General features: G+C 42.6%; 1 protein-coding gene across 4 annotated transcripts in view; it reads left to right on the top strand.

The window, feature by feature from the left end:
• Window positions 1-16,574, top strand: part of DPP6 (dipeptidyl peptidase like 6) — a 1,751,424-nt gene that overhangs the window by 1,426,682 nt on the left and 308,168 nt on the right. For all 4 annotated transcript variants that reach the window (XM_040352727.1, XM_040352725.1, XM_040352728.1 and 1 more), the window contains exon 5: window positions 1,527-1,601. In XM_040352727.1, the coding sequence (XP_040208661.1) occupies window positions 1,527-1,601 (75 nt within the window). The remainder of the gene's footprint in view (window positions 1-1,526; window positions 1,602-16,574) is intronic.

The following is a 16,574-nucleotide window of genomic DNA, read 5'->3' as shown; positions in this document are numbered from 1 at the left end:
ACGTAAGGTTCAGCTTTAAAGTGTCTTGAGTTAGCATAATTGCAGAGATTTCTGAGTAATATTAGAAGGCCAAAGACCAATCGTTTTCCTTTACAGTTTGGGATGAAATGAAAAAGTCACATTTCTGTTTGTGTAGCGTGTTCACACGTGTGATGTCACACATCTACATGAGTTGCTTAAAGCCAGGCTACTGAAATGAATAGGCTTCCAATAGACAGAAACGTCCCAATGACATGTCACTAAATGTTTGCCGCAGCGCATGTTGCATTGCCTTAGTGCATTAGTCCGGTATACTGAGTGAATGGCTGAGCAATATGTCAATGCATGTTATGCTTCCACATAGATGTAAATTGGCCCTAAAAGATTATTATAGAGCACTGGGGTAACAAATTGTTTTTCACCCTTCTAAATAGGGACTGTGGTGACCAACAATCCAGTTTACCTGTATGCATACCTCCCAACATGCTGAGATTAGAAAGAGGGACGCCTTTTAGTACGAATGATGTAGGAAAGGGACACAGCCCCGGCATATCCCCAGTTATGCAGACCATATAGAATTAGTGGGGGGGATTCACAAAGAGATACGACGGCGTATCTCCTGATACGCCGTCGTATCTCTGAGATCCGACGGTCGGATATATGTGACTGATTCATAAGAATCAGTTATGCATAGATCTCCCTTAAATCCGACAGGTGTAAGTTACTTACACCGTCGGATCTTAGGCTGCAATATTCTGCTGGCCGCTAAGTGGCGTTTCGTGTTTTACTTGCGACGAATATGCAAATGAGGAGATCCGCCGATTCAGAAACGAACGCCCGCCAGTCGCTTTTTTTTTACGTCGTTTGCGTTCGGCTTTTTCCGGCGGATAGTTACCCCTGCTATATGAGGGGTAGCTAATGTTGAGAATGGCCGTCGTTCCCGGGCCGAGTTTTGAATTTTTACGTTGTTTGCGTAAGTCGGTCGCGAATACGGATGGCCGTAATTTACGTTCACGCCGAAAACAATGACGTCCTAGCGACGTCATTTGGAGCATGTGCACTGGGAAATTTCGCCGGCGGCGCATGTGCAGTTAAATCGGCGCGGGGACGCGCCTGATTTAAATTTTACACTCCCCCTAGCCGCGGAATTTGAATTCCGCCGGGGGAGTTACGATCCGCCGGCGCAAGTTTGGAGGTAAGTGCTTTGTGAATACTGCACTAGCCTCTCAAAATTGCGCCGGCGGATCGTAAATCAGATAGATTACGCGGATCTAAAGATGCGCTAATCTATCTGAATCTACCCCAATATGTCAAACAAACAAAAAAAAACCTGTACACATCCATACACTTCTACTTTTCCATTATTTTAGTCCATCAGACAAAAAGAAGAGCAACCGAATAGGGAAAGATTTCGTTCCAAATGAGGGACAGCTGTGAGCTATGTGTATGAGTGAATCCTTCTTCTGTATACTACACTGATAAATATACAAACTAAAGAGATTATGTGAACAAGTGTCTTACAAACCCTTTTTTTTCCTTTTCTTTAGGATACGTTTAGGGTCAGCAAATATGAAGTATCTCCAGATATGAAGTATGTTCTACTTGCGTTTAATGTCAAACCGGTAAGTGGAAAGATCTACCTATAGACCTTGATTTGTAGTGACATTGACCTAAAGAAAAAGTGTCATTAATGGAAAAGCTTCTATTCATCTGCTGCCATTGGAAGGGCACAACAGCTTTATGGAACTATAGGGAACAGCGCCATCTAGCAGACAAGAATGCAAAATGTTTTCAGAAGGATTTCAGTATCAGACATGCACACTGATATATACAGTATGTCAGGTATAAATAATATGTAAAAAGTGGCTGGACAAATCTCAGGAACCAGGTAGACCAATGCTCCTTAAAAAATAAAGCTGGCACATAACTTTTGAGGTTTTTTTTGTAATAGTTGTGGAGCTGGCTCTGAAAAAAATCCTGCTATCTTCTGGATTGGACAGATTGGTTCCTAAATTCAATGTTCATTTGTCCACCCCAGATGCCGCGCACACACAATCATTTTTCAGCATGAAAAAAAACGACGTTTTTCGGCATTTAGAAAAAAGAAAGTTTTTCCAACTTTATCATTAAAACGACGTTGCCCACACACCATCGTTTTAAAAAAATGCTCTAGCAAAGCGCGGTGACATACAACACGCACGACGGCACTATAAAGGGGAAGTTCCATGCGGATGACGCCACCCTTGGGGCTGCTTTAGCTGATTCCATGTTAGTAAAAGACGATTTGCGCTTTTCTGTCTGTTACAGTGTGATGAATGTGCTTACTCCATTACGAACGGTAGTTTTACCAGAAAGAGCGCTCCCATCTCATAACTTGCTTCTGAGCATGCGCAGGTTTTTAACGTCGTTTTAGCCAACACACGATCATTCTTTACAACCCGAAAAACGACATTGTTTAAAACGTCAGAAAAAAATGCAGCATGTTCGAAAAAAAAATTGTCGTTTTTCACAACCCGAAAAATAATGTGAAGCCCACACACGATCATTTTAAATGACATTTTTTAAAGCTAAGTTTTTTTCATGCCGAAAAATTATCGTGTGTACGTGGCAATAGATATGTTTACGTTTATTTAACACTTAAATATGTACAATAATTTCTGTTTTAAAAATTCCCCATAAACGTAAAAACGTATATACTATACATGAATTTACAAATTTTAACTGGTGTTTAGATTATACTCTTTAGCAACCTGGTATATCATATCTTGTTCTAGGTATATAGTTATCCTAATCCTTCTATTGAACTTTTTTTGCATTTGTCACCTTTTCTGTCCTTCAGAACTTCTCCAGTGCTGCCTTTTTTTATACTGCTTTCCGCATGTAAAAATTTTCAACATTCCCCAAAGTTTAAAATAAATTCTAAAGCCACTTTTTTGCAATTTTGAATACAGTGGTGAGGTGTTAGAACCCCTATCAGATTTATATTGCTGACTGTGCCCTCATTAGGTAGTTTTACTATCTGTATTTTTCCTGGTGACCACTGTCACTGAGACTAAAGCCAGCAATAGACAGTTTGAATCTCAGCCGGTTTAGCAGGGAGTGGCCGAGATTCAAGCCATGGACAAGTAGGCTGATTGTACAATCAACATGGATACAACCAGCACGGCCGATGCTACCACTAGGCAAACTAGACAATTTCCTAGGGCGCACTGCTGCCTAGGGTGCCAGGCCACTGGTGTTCCTACTCTCTTCTCTTTGCAGCAAGCAATTAAGTCTCAGCATCAGCAGGCAGCCACTGCTCCATCAACAGATAGTTTTAGAGGCGCAGAGGCGGTGGAGGACTGTGTGTCCCAACTACCGAATGAATGGAAGAAAGCAAACATTCATTGATGGGTGCCGGTGAAGCTGCATTTGATGGGAACTTTATTAAAAAGGTGGGGTATACATGGGCAGGGCAAAGATGGAGGAGTCAGGGGTGGAGCCAAGGGGTTTCAAAATGAGGTTTCACCTAGGGCAGGGGTGCCCAACCTTTTGAAGAGCGAGGACCACTTAAGCAACTTGGTAACCAGTCGAGGGCCACAATGAGCAGAGCGGGCGTATGACAGGTCACGGCTACTCTATAGGCCCTCCGATCCGCCCAGATGAACGGGGACACATTTGGATTGGAGGTAGGTGGGCGTAAACAGACATCTGTCGCTCTATAGAGGTGAATTGAGGGTCCCATTTGGTCGGGCGGATCGTGCGAAAAGGGCCAAAGACTGCTTTCGCACTGAAGTGCTGCGGGTTACCCACACCACAGGTGCAGCATAGTGCACCTGTGTCTATCATGGGGGTTAGCTGAACTTTGCCATAGACTCCACCTGTGGCAAAAGCCGGAACTGTAGAGGAAGCATCGGCTTATGGGGCTCTGCTCCGCAGCTGTTTTCTTCCTCTACCACCAGCTTCATTCACAACAGTGGTATGGCGGGTCGGCAACCTGCGATCTGGGCTTGCCAACCCACCATTCCAGAGCAGGAGGTCGCGGGCCACATCAGAGGGCTCTGTGGGCCACATGTGGCCCCTGGGCCACTGGTTGGCCACCCCTGACCTAGGGTGTCAAAAATCCTTGCACCAGCCCTGACAACCAGCATGCCAGTGGCTATTGCAAGGAAAATTGTTCCATCTATGGCCAGTGAGGTAATTCTGCCATTGGAACAGGAATAGAGTTGATATCCTTCAATTAGGACACCTGCTCTGTTGACAACTGTCAAAGAGGGATTTCAATGACATTGTAGAGTTTGTCTCTCAGGTTCTGCTGTGTAAACAGGCAGGAAGTGAAGGGACCTCATGGCACACACATTGCAAAAGAAAAAAAAAAAGATAAGTGTTTCAACACTACCTTACTCTATCCAAAATAAAAAATAAGTTTTAGCTTTAGAAATACTTTTAATACACCTTGAAAACCCATCTATCACTCAGAAATATGAATTGAACAACTTCCTTCTCTTGTACGCCAGCTATGGCTACAAGTCTACCTAACCTTTGAAGTCTACCCTTTCTCCTCTTAGGTTGTAGGGTTGCATTCTCACTCCTGCTTTTTCGTGTATTTTTGAGGGTTAAAATGTTATCATTATAGTTCCTATATGTTCTTACTTTGTACAGTGCTGTGGAAAACCATCTCCTTTCAGTATTTTTTTTATAACTAGACCTCATGTTATAACTCTTGATCAGTAACCAGACATACCAGAACTTGGAGAAATAGCTGATGAAAGTTTGTCTTCTTTGGGTTGATATATATCTCTTTAGCCTTGTAACTGATAATTCATATAAAGCTTTTGCTTTTACAATCTGCAGTAGGATGAGGTCCAGAAAGTTCATTCTTTTCCTTTTCCAAAACTGTAACTGGCAATCCAGAGGATGACAAAACCCCAGTAGGGCAGATGGGAACAATCTGTAGATTATTTGTTTCAATTATTATAACTGGAAATGTCATAACCAAAAAGAAAGACATCCATTATACTATAACCCAGTGTTACAGTTTTTGTTCACCAAGCAGTCCTAATGCTCCTTTTAATAGTCTTGACAAGTAGAGCTTATGTAACTGAACCATAGGAGTGACGGGCCACAGATTTATCTGTACTGCATCCTCATAATTATGTTTATTACTAAAATGAAATAAAAAAGAAGAACTGACTTTTCAGGTTCCACTTGTACAGATGCAAAAAACGTGTCAAATTTAGATTTTTATTATATAAAAAAAACGGGCTTGTGTACAGTTGTGGCCAAAAGTTTTGAGAATGACACAAATATTAGTTTTCACAAAGTTTGCTGCTAAACTGCTTTTAGATCTTTGTTTCAGTTGTTTCTGTGATGTAGTGAAATATAATTATAAGCACTTCATATGTTTCAAAGGCTTTTATCGACAATTACATGACATTTATGCAAAGAGTCAGTATTTTCAGTGTTGGCCCTTCTTTTTCAGGACCTCTGCAATTCGACTGTGCATGCTCTCAATCAACTTCTGGGCCAATTCCTGACTAATAGCAACCCATTCTTTCATAATCACTTCTTGGAGTTTGTCAGAATTAGTGGGTTTTTGTTTGTCCACCCGCCTCTTGAGGATTGACCACAAGTTCTCAATGGGATTAAGATCTGGGGAGTTTCCAGGCCATGGACCCAAAATGTTAACGTTTTGGTCCCGAGCCACTTAGGCCGCGTACACACGGTCGTTCCAAACCGATGAGAATGGTCCGACGGGCCATTTCCATCGGTTCACCACTGAAGTGGCCTGATGTGCGTACACACCATCGTTCCAAAAACCGATCAGGTCAGAACGCGGTGACGTCAAACACACGACGTGCTGAATAAAAGAAGTTCAATGCTTCCAAGCATGCATCGACTTGATTCTGAGCATGCGCGGGTTTTGAACCAATGCTTTCTGTACTAACCATCGGTTTGGACCGATCGGGCAGCGGGCCATCGGGTCGATTTTGAAGCATGTTTTACAATTTTGGATCGAAGGACAACAGACAGATGGTCTATACACACCGTCGGTTTGGACCGATGAAACTGAACCTCGGTCCATTCTGATCGGTTTTGTCCGACTGTGTGTATGCGGCCTCAGTTATCACTTTTGCCTTATGGCACGGTGCTCCATCGTGCTGGAAAATGCATTGTTCTTCACCAAACTGTTGTTGGACTGTTGGAAGAAGTTGCTGTTGGAGGGTGTTTTGGTACCTTTCTTTATTCATGGCTGTGTTTTGGGACAAAATTGTGAGTGAGCCCACTCCCTTGGATGAGAAGCAACCACACACATGAATGGTCTCAGGATGCTTTACTGTTGGCATGACACAGGACTGATGGTAGCGCTCACCTTTTCTTCTCCGGACAAGCCTTTTTCCTGATGCCCCAAACAATCGGAAAGAGGCTTCATTGGAGAATATGACTTTGCCCCAGTCCTCAGCAGTCCATTCACCATATTTTCTTCAGAAGATCAATCTGTCCCTGATGTTTTTTTTGGAGAGAAGTGGCTTCTTTGCTGCCCTTCTTGACACCAGGCCATCTTTGCAATTAATTGCAATTCGTCTGATCACTCTTCATAACATTCTGGAGTATATGCAATTTCCCATCTCAAAAACTGAGGCAGCAGACTTTGTGAAAATTAGTATTTGTGTAATTCTCAAAATTTTTGGCCATGGCTATAGATGGAACTCACAGCCATAATACCCTGACACTGGTGATCGGTGGTTAGCCTGCGCTCTATTGGAGTGTGAGCTAATGGAGGACACACTGTGAATTGGCATTTGTTAAATAAAATTTCATAAGGGGTTCCTTGAACCTGATAACGAGCTCATAGAGTGAGTCCATTCAGAACAAAACAGACATCCTTAACCCTCCTAGCGGTATTCCCGAGTCTGACTCGGGTGAGATTTTCATACCAAAAGCGGTAACCCTGAGTCAGACTCGGGCTTGCCTCGCTGCAGCAGCAGACAAAGTTACTTACCTTGCCCCTGGATCCAGCGATGCCACCGCGCTGTGTGAGCGAGTGGGACCTCGCTCGATTCACACAGTGTCCTCCTGTGCCGCCGATCTCCGTTCCCTGCGACGTTACGACGCACGGGAGCGGAGAACGGCGCCAAATTCAAAAATGTAAACAAACACATTACATACAGTATACTGTAATCTTATAGATTACAGTACTGTATGTAAAAAATACACACACCCCTTGTCCCTAGTGGTCAAGCCAAGTGCCCTACATGTACTTTTATATAATAAAAACGGTTCTTTCTCCCTGCAAACTGTAGATTGTCCATAGCAACTAAAAGTGTCCCTTTATGTCAAAAATGGTTTTAGAGCAGCTAGAAAACAGCGATAATAAATTATAATCACTTGCAGAATTGTGCGATAGCGATTTGTGGGGAAATTCGTCATAAAAAAATAAAAGTAATGACAGCGACAATTCTGCAACTGAGCAAATTTCAGTGATTTTGAGTTGATTACATTATTGAATAATTTTTATTATAATTATATTATTACTTGTTATAATTATTTATAATTATTTATTTATTATATTATAATTTATAATTTTGTTTTTAAAAAAATGTCATACCCGGGATGCCTACTAGACTCTTGTTTGGTCAGATTTAAGTGAGTTATTCCTAAAAATTACAGACCTGCAGTATAAAACGCCAAATTTCCTTGCAAATAATGGTACCGCTTTCAGCACCTTTTTTCTGAAATAATCATACCGCCAGGGAGGTTAATGTACATCTGATAACCACAGACTGACTAGGTTTGTGCAACTAATACACCCTTTTCTACCACCGATACTTTTACAATTGCAGGTTTAGTAAAGCTAATCCAGTGGACTCCATGGGGCTGATTTACTAAAACTGGAGAGCGCAAAATTTGGTGCAGCTCTGCATAGAAACCAATCAGCTTCCTGTCCATGCCCAGCTGCACCAGATGTTGCACTCTCCAGCTTTAGGAAATCATCTCCACGTGAAGCTCTTTCTAGCATGTGAATGCATTATGCTTACAGTAAGCATCATCAATTTAGAATGGAAGTTACATTTCTTGACTTCAATTGGATGCCCCTTTATTACTTGTACATTCCTAGGGATCAAAATAATTATAGACAATTCTTTATACTGATTTCTGTATAACGAGCATGGCAAACTTTTAAATAATTATTTAATTATCCAACCTGTGGGTAGGTTTAGGCCTCCTTTAAGGGTTGCTCCTTCCATTGGTGGAGTGATTACATACTGTATAGAGGGAGATTTACTAAAACTTGAGTGTGCAAAATCTGGTGCAGCTCTGCATAGTAACCAATCAGCTTCCAGGTTTTATTGTCAAGGTTTAATTAAACACGCTGAAGTTTGAAGCTATTTGGCTGCCATACACAGCTACCGGATTCTGAGTGCTCCAGTTGTAGTAAATAACTCCCAATGTTCCCTATATAAGGTGGGGCGCATTGGCTCCACAGGTTGGAAGATCTGGAAATGGGTCCTGCTAAGTAAGACTGTGCTTGGGCTTTCCCTTTGCTCTCCACTTTAGGGAAGGGGCAGCTGATATACTCTATTGCGAAGCATGCAGCGAATTTGGAAAAATGTAAGACTTTGCTATTTGACATTATTTGGACCATACCGTACAGCCAATATCTCGAGATTGAAGAGATAGTTATGTGTTTTACTGGTGCAAGCTTGGTGGTCTTTGGAGTGGGTGTTGATGGAGGAAAACACACAAATGCTCAAGATCCCCTTCCCTACTTCACGCTACTGAGCTGAGCTAGCTTTATGTTTGGAACCTATTTGTCCCATGTACTATCCAAAGAAGAATAATATAAATGATGTGGATGTTGCTAAAGGAAAAAAATATTTTTAGGCTTCATTTCCATGGACGTTTTTACAACCACTTTTCTGAGCATTTTTTGCAGCTTAAAAACGTCTCTCCATGTTAGTCTATGGCCTCATGCCCACCATGACGTTTTTGAGCTGTAGATGGCTGAGCCGTTTTTAAGCTGCAAAAAAAAAAAAACAGGACCAGTGCGTTCTGAAGCTCAAGCGTTAGAGCTGTAAAAATGGCAGACGTTAAAAAACGCTCAAAAATGCGCAAAAACTCTCAAAAACACGCACAAACGCTACCGCTGCGTTTTTTAAGCTCCAGCTCAAAAAAAAAACATGGACAGGCGTTTTTAAGCTGTAAAAAAGGCTAAAAAAAGTGGCTGTAAAAACATCCATGGAAATGAAGCCTTATGCCGCATACAGACGGTCGTTTTTTGTGATGAAAAAAAATGACGTTTTAAAAAACGTCATTTAAAATGATCATGTGTGGGCAAAAACGTCGTTTTATGTCTTCAAAAAAACAAAAACAAAATTCGAACATGCTTTAATTTTTTGTGTCGTTTTTCAAAACGTCGTTTTTTACTTCACAGAAATTGACCGGGTGTAGCAAAAAACGTCGTTTAAAACAACGTTTTTCAACCCGCGCATGCCCAGAAGCTAGTTATGAAGCGAGCTTCAATGGAAAAAAGTGGTGAAACGTAACCTCGCTTTGCTAGAGCATTGTGAAAAAACGATGGTGTGTAGGCAACGTCGTTTTTGAAAATTATGTTTCAAAAACGTTGTTTTATTTCATGATTTAAAAAAAAAAAATCATCACAAAAAAATACCGACTGTATGCGGCATAAGTGTCGAGAAATGGATAATCTGTTTTCAGCAACCTAAAAAAAGCTTACTTGTCCATGCACAACAAACTTTTTAATAGCTCATCATTTTTCACCTTGAAGCAAGTCGTGAGCCACCCATTCTCTTTTTCTCTCTGCATATTAAAATTCATTTTTCCCGATTCCTACTTCTTTATGGACATTGGTACAAATTGTATGGCATGCTACAATAATGACAGCTATTTGTCTGCTTGCCATTGATCTGAGCAGGGAGCTCCTTTGAAAATGTCCTTATTGGGCCCCATAATTTGTTGTTACACTTTTGTCTGCACCATATAATCTACATGTGGTCTCACAATCTGCTTATGCAATAGTAAGCCTATACTTGCTTCTGTAAACCATTAATATCAGAGCAGCACTTTCAAAGGGATAGGAAAAGTTTTGTATCTGACAGATGCTCATTATCTGTCACACAAACCGTTTCCTTTTCTCTGCTGTTATTTCTTTTTTAAAAGCACTCCAGTCAAAACACAAACATTAGAAAAAGGGGGCATTTAAATACCTGTTTTTCAAAGTCTGCATTTGCCAGCAACACCTATATGAGCATCTTTATGATAGCATGCTCACTTTGTGTTAAGGGCCAAGCCAAATATGCTATGAAATCAAATGTGAACCAATGGACCATCAACGTCCCCACTTGCAGCTGTATGCAAGGACTGCATCTCTATATACAGTATATAACAAGTTGCAGTGCTCAAAAAGTTAATAGCAAAATATAAAAATGATTAACAGTCTTTAGAAAGAGTCCATCAAAACATTGGTATTTATAGTAGGCATGTGCAAAAGGGAAAAATTTGTTTCGTTTCGTTTAGTTTTAATTCGTTATTTAATTAATTTCGTTAAGTTAGATTCGTTACATGTGTTAAATTCGTTTTCGGAATTCGTTCGTTTTCAACCGAATTTCGAAAAATCCAGTCGAATTCGAAAATATTTCGACCGGATTCGAAAACAAATAGTCTCTTTTCTAATAGAATTTGTTTTCGAATTCGATTAGAAAATATATATTTTTTTTTTTTCGAATTACGATCTAATTTCGTCCACGGGTTTTCGATTCGGGATCGAAAATGTTCGTTCGAATTCGGTAAATTCATTAATATTGCAATTCGGGAATTCGTATGCATCCGAATGTCCGAATAATGAAAAAATTTTCCGAATTTCGATTCAGAACGAAACGAAATGCACATGCCTAATTTATAGAGAGGAATCCCAGAAACCAGCTTCAGTACAGAAGAAAGCACTCAACACCACAATGACACCCTCAAACTTCTTACCAGACGGTGTAGACCCTCAAATTATAGAGTAGTCTAAAAGTGCCTTTTATGGAATAATCAGCCACCTATTTTACACCGAACCAGCAACACGGACTCCCCACATAACCAAGGGTATCTCCTCAGTAGAGGTAAACACATCCAATGTGCTCATATAATGAACAGCACCTTCCCTGAGTAAATTGTTATTGTTAAGTAGGAACTAAACATTTAGTTCTCCTAATGGAGCATGGATGGTGAATTTTCCTTATACACCTACCTTCTTTTCATCAAACAGCTTCTCCTCCTCCAAATACTGTATCTAGACACTCAGCGACTACAGATTTTCAGGTTCTAGTGTAAATCTGCCCATAAACACCATTCAAGAATGATCCAACTCTCTTTGACATACTGGTACTGAGTGCATTTGTAGGTTGCCATTGTTGACATTACACTCTAAAATGACTTGCTTTTATGCTGACCCAGTAACTTTAATCAGTTTTGCTTCATTGGCCCAAAACAAATTGCGCATGACTTCTGACTTTAACGCTGTGTGCTTATTCCTTGTCACTGACTTAAAAGGTCTACCCATCTAAAAATTGTGTTTAATTTTTTAGGCCGGGTTCAGATATGTACGGCTGCAGGTTTGTGCCTGGGGTCGGGTACGTGTCTGTTTACACACGGTCCCAATTTTTGCCTGAATTCGCACCTGAACCAGACCAAAACATGGACAGTTTGGGTCCGGCCGCCCAAGACCTGTGTGAACCGTTTCCATTGAGAGCCCGTCACACTTGCCTGTCATGCTAATATATATGAACCCGGCCTTAAATGGGGCCTAGTTGACAGAGTCAACCCCTGCCTTCATTCAAGTTTTGGAGACTCCATCATTGAGACTGTTCAGCTATAATCCATGAGTATTAGGTTCCTGTTTACCTGAGAGTTTTGGGTGCTTTTGCCCATCTTTGTGTGGTACAGCTCCTGCACTGCATAATATACATTAGATATTAAATTCATCAGTGGGCATGGAACCCCGTTATAATGGCCACAGCATGTGTATAGGCCCAGAAACTCCCTCTAAGATATCTCACCAACCCCCTAAGAGATAAAAGCAATTGTCAAGTGGTTTGATGCTTCAGAGCTAGCCAGTTATCTAATATTCTTAGAAGCAGTAGCAACCTACATATTTCATTCAATATAGTTGTAGTTTAATATATTTCAGGTCTGCTTGACTAAGCATTGCTGTTTAGCTTGTAAACAGGGAGGAGGGCACACACAGACAATGCAGGGCACTGTCTCATTTTGTTAGAAATAGTGATTTAAAAAAAGCTTTCTCTTTATTTGTTGTTTTAAAGCCAGTTTGCTTTTTCTAAATTTTTAGTCATCTCTTGCTGTATAAGCTATTACCTGGACACTGTCATTTTTCATCGACCTTCCTGTAGATGAGAGCTGATGCTGTTACTTGTATATCCACCTGCCTGCTTTGAATATTGACTTGTACTGTGATGCATGGCGTAATGGAACCTATTCTACTGCTGCCACTTGTCATTCGGCTTGTCTTTTAGATTTCAGGCTTCGCTACCCTCAAGGACTGTACATCAGCACTATATATTAAGTAAACTCGTGTACAGCAGTAAATATTATATGATGCCTCATCATAAAATAATAATGAGTGGTGTGTCTAAGCTACTGGGATTCACACAAAGTGAACATCATGTCGAGTATGAGTAATGGGCCTAAAGAAAAATTACTATGTGGGATTATGTAAACTGTACTAGCATTTAACCATTTTATTGTGGCAGCCTATAAAATCAAAAGACTTTCCAGTCTTCTGGTAGGTACAGATGCCATGCAATATGTTAAAATGGAAGGTGAGTGGCTAGTGTGCACAGGTGTTGGGCGGCACTGGCATTCTTTGATTTTTCAACTCGGTGGTGGAATATTTACTGTTTTGGACAGTTTTATGTTAGACTTACATGCTCTGTGCAATAGAAATGCACAGAACGGTCCCGGTCCTCTTCTTTTTGTGTTTTCCGCCAAAGCTTCTGGCTCCTCCTATTCTTGGTGTGTCACCATAGAAAAACACTTCCTTTTGTGGCACACCTGTGGGCTGAAACCCAAGCCACACTGTCTGCATCCATAGACACAGACAATGCCCTCTTCACCTGTCCCTCGTCACAGGGGTTGACAGCAGTGAGAGTCAATAGCCTCAGCAAAGTCTGTGAGAGCGAGGAGAACTCCTACAGATGGGCACAGCACTGGATGGAGGGAGGGCTCAGGAAAGAATAAGGGGCGGGGATTGAGAGGGGGATAATAATGCCTAAATATCGTTTACTTGATGTTTTGGCATTAGAATCATTTTAAATATACTGTCTGATTTTTACTGCAATGCATTAGAGAGTTTTCTCATCACTTTCTGCCCTGCTGACAATGACCAGAAGAAAGTGAGAAAAACTCTAAAAGCACTAGCGATAAAAATGCAAAATGTTATTACAATATGGGAAGGAAAAAACTTCTTTCAGATATTTAATTCTGTGTCCCTATTTTCCATCTCTTCCTCTCATGCAAAATGGTTATCAACATAAAGTGGGGGTAGATCTCTACAACAGAACCTTTGATAGCAAGAAAAACCCAGCATGAGTTCTAATCATTCTTCACTCCATTTAAAACTAGATAAAAGATTCCTTGTTTGGCATACTCTTTAAATAAGAACTAAACCCAACTGTCCCATCTCTTTGCATGTAGGAACTGTGGGGGAGTAGGGACGTTGTACCATATTTTAAGGGAATGCATCAAGGTGTCCATCTTTTGGAAAGCCATATTTCAACTATTGTTTGAAGTTACTAGAGTGGATATGAAGCCATCTCCCAAACTTGCAATACTGGGTATACATTGTAGGCCTTGATAACTTCCATCCTCATCTTTGCTGCATTTTTTCTCATATGTTACTGGCAACAAAGTTGGTGATTGTTCGCCAGTGGAAATCTCCAGATACTGTATCCAGAAGTGAAGTGGTCACCTTAGTGCACACACATGGCTCCTATGAGTGTATGTTCGCTGCTTATGAAGGACATTTGTCCTCTGCTCAGAAACACTGGTGACAATGGCTTGTCTAGTATCAGCAGATGTCTCAAAACTTGCCTTAAAGCGGAGTTCCGGCCACAATTTCACTTTTTAAATATAAATACCCCTGTAATACACAAGCTTAATGTATTCTAGTAAAGTTAGTCTGTAAACTAAGGTCCGTTTTGTTAGGTTGTTACAGCATTTAGACACTTTACAAAATAGAAATTGACTGGGGCCATCTTAAGTGTGGGCATCATGAAGCCAGACTGTATGACTTCCTGGATTTCAGCCTTGCAAATCTCGCACATGCTCAGTGCTGCACAAGCAGTGTCAGATCAGGTTTCAGCACCTGTGCTGTCCAAGTCACATGATTCTTTGAGACTGGGGAATGCACAGACTCCTGGAAAGTTACACCCAATAGGGGCCAGATCCTCAGCCAGCGGTGCAAATTTAGTTTGTCCTAACTTATGTCATTTAAGTTACGTTGCCCTAAGTTGGTGTCGTAAGTGCCGTATCCACAGCGCATTTGCGTCTAAATGTGCGCCAGCGTAACTTAAATTCAGAGGCGTAAGGCGGGGTTTTTGCAAGTGGGAAGGAAGTGGGCGTGCTTCATTGTAATGAGCCGTGACCCCATGCAAATGAGGCGCCGGCCGTACTGCGCATGCGCGCACGAATCGGGACCTCACTGGGCATGTGCAGAACTGGTCTCGGCGCAATCAGTGAGATAGGTAAAAGGCCAAGTGTACTTAGTTTGAGGATCGCCCTGTGTCTAAAAAGCACCACACACACACACTTCCCTTGCAAAAGTATATCCCATTGTTCCCCTTCCATGAGCAATTTGCTTCTGCTCTGTTTGTTTGTGTGTTGGTAAGTTGTGTTTGTGAGAAAAGTGTTTGAGGAGTTGGAGAGTCTAGTTGTTGTTTGTTTTTGAGAAGTGTCTTTATTTATTTTGTTTGTTATTGTTTTTGCTGATTGTTTTTTGGTGTTTGTTTTTTGGTGTTTGTTTTTTGGTTGTTTGTTGGTGCGTGTTTGTTTTTGAATTACTATTAGCTGTGTCCTTGTGTGTTTAGATTTTGGTTAGTTTTTTGTGGTATATATTTTTGTCAGGTTTTTGGGTGTGTATTGTAGATTGTTTGTCGGGTGTGTTTGTTGTTGCTGGGTGGTGTATGTGATGCCCCCCAAACGCAGGAAGCTTAATTTCACCCTGGGAGAGAAGCAAATTCTTGCTCGGGGCATTGTGAAATATGGGCGATTTCTGCATGGCCCTGAGAGCCAGAACACCACCCCGGCCAGGAGGAGGCAGCTTATAAAAAAAATCACCGACCAGATCAATGCGGCGGGGGGGGGGGAGACTAGGACCCCCGCTGGCATACAGAAAAAAATAAATGATCTGAGAAGCGTCGTCCGGAATAAGATGGCAAGGATCGACGCCCATACCAGGGGCACTGGAGGAGGGGGACCCTGCCCAGTCAGACTGACGGAGGAGGAATGGGCAGTGGCCCAGTGTTTCCACCCACAGCAGGTGGTGGGCCTGCCTGGCTATACGTCAGATGTTCCTAGGAGGACAGGTAGGTTTTTTTGTTTATTCTCTGTTGATTAGCATGTGTGGGTGGGGGAAGGGAAGATGTGCCAAGTGTGTGGTTCCTCAAACATGTGATTGTTTTGTGTCCTCCACAGATGGCCAGGAGGTTACACGCCAGGAGGTTACACGCCAGGAGGTTGGAGGCCAGGAGGTTGGAGGCCAGGAGGTTGCAGGCCCATCGGGCCAGGCTGCAGCACCACCCCCAAGACAGGCTGATGATGAGTCCCAAGAAGGGCAGGATTCCCCAGGGGAGGGGATTGGCCAAACCTCCACTCATGAGGAGGTTGAGGGGGAGGAGGTTGAGGGGGAGGAGGATGAGTGGGAGGAGGATGATGAGGGGGAGGAGGAGGAAAATATGCAGATTGGCCGGGAAGTCCTCCTGGCCACTGATATGATGACCTTTGAGTCTTCCCCTGAGACTACCCCTGAGGCTGGCACCAGTCAGGCCACCATCAGGGGTAGCCCCTCCCACTTCTCCCCCAACAGGCCTCCAGTCACCAGGGTCACTCTCTCCCCTCCTCCAGGCCCGCAAGACTCAGCGGCAGCCAGGGGGCCAACCCAGGAGACCGTGGCTGTGGGCGAGCGTCTGTCGGCCAGTGTGGTGAAGGACAATGCCCGCAGACCCGCACTCTTGGAAAAATACTGGAAAAACTTACGCAGATGGAGCACAGCCAGGGTGAAATGATGGAGGCACTCGGTGATGTGGCCACCAACTCAACGGCGGTCATTACATGTTTGAACGACATACAGACCGCCACAACGCGCGTGGCCCATGAGCTGAGTGCCCTGACCCAGGCTGTGCAGGACAATACAAGGTCTGGCCAGGCCAATGCGGCTGCCCTCACTGCCTGTCTCACTCGCATTGCAGGGGCCATGGAGGGCAGGCCAGCAGGGGCGGCTCCTCCTTCCCCAGCTCACCCCCCCCAGGAGGCTCCTCCTTCCCCAGCTCAACCCCCCCAGGAGGCTACTCCTTCCCCAGCTCAACCCCCCCAGGAGG

This window comes from Rana temporaria, chromosome 5 (genome assembly GCF_905171775.1).
Source record: "Rana temporaria chromosome 5, aRanTem1.1, whole genome shotgun sequence".
NCBI classification, from domain to species: domain Eukaryota; kingdom Metazoa; phylum Chordata; class Amphibia; order Anura; family Ranidae; genus Rana; species Rana temporaria.
This window is presented reverse-complemented; position numbering and strand designations above follow the sequence as displayed.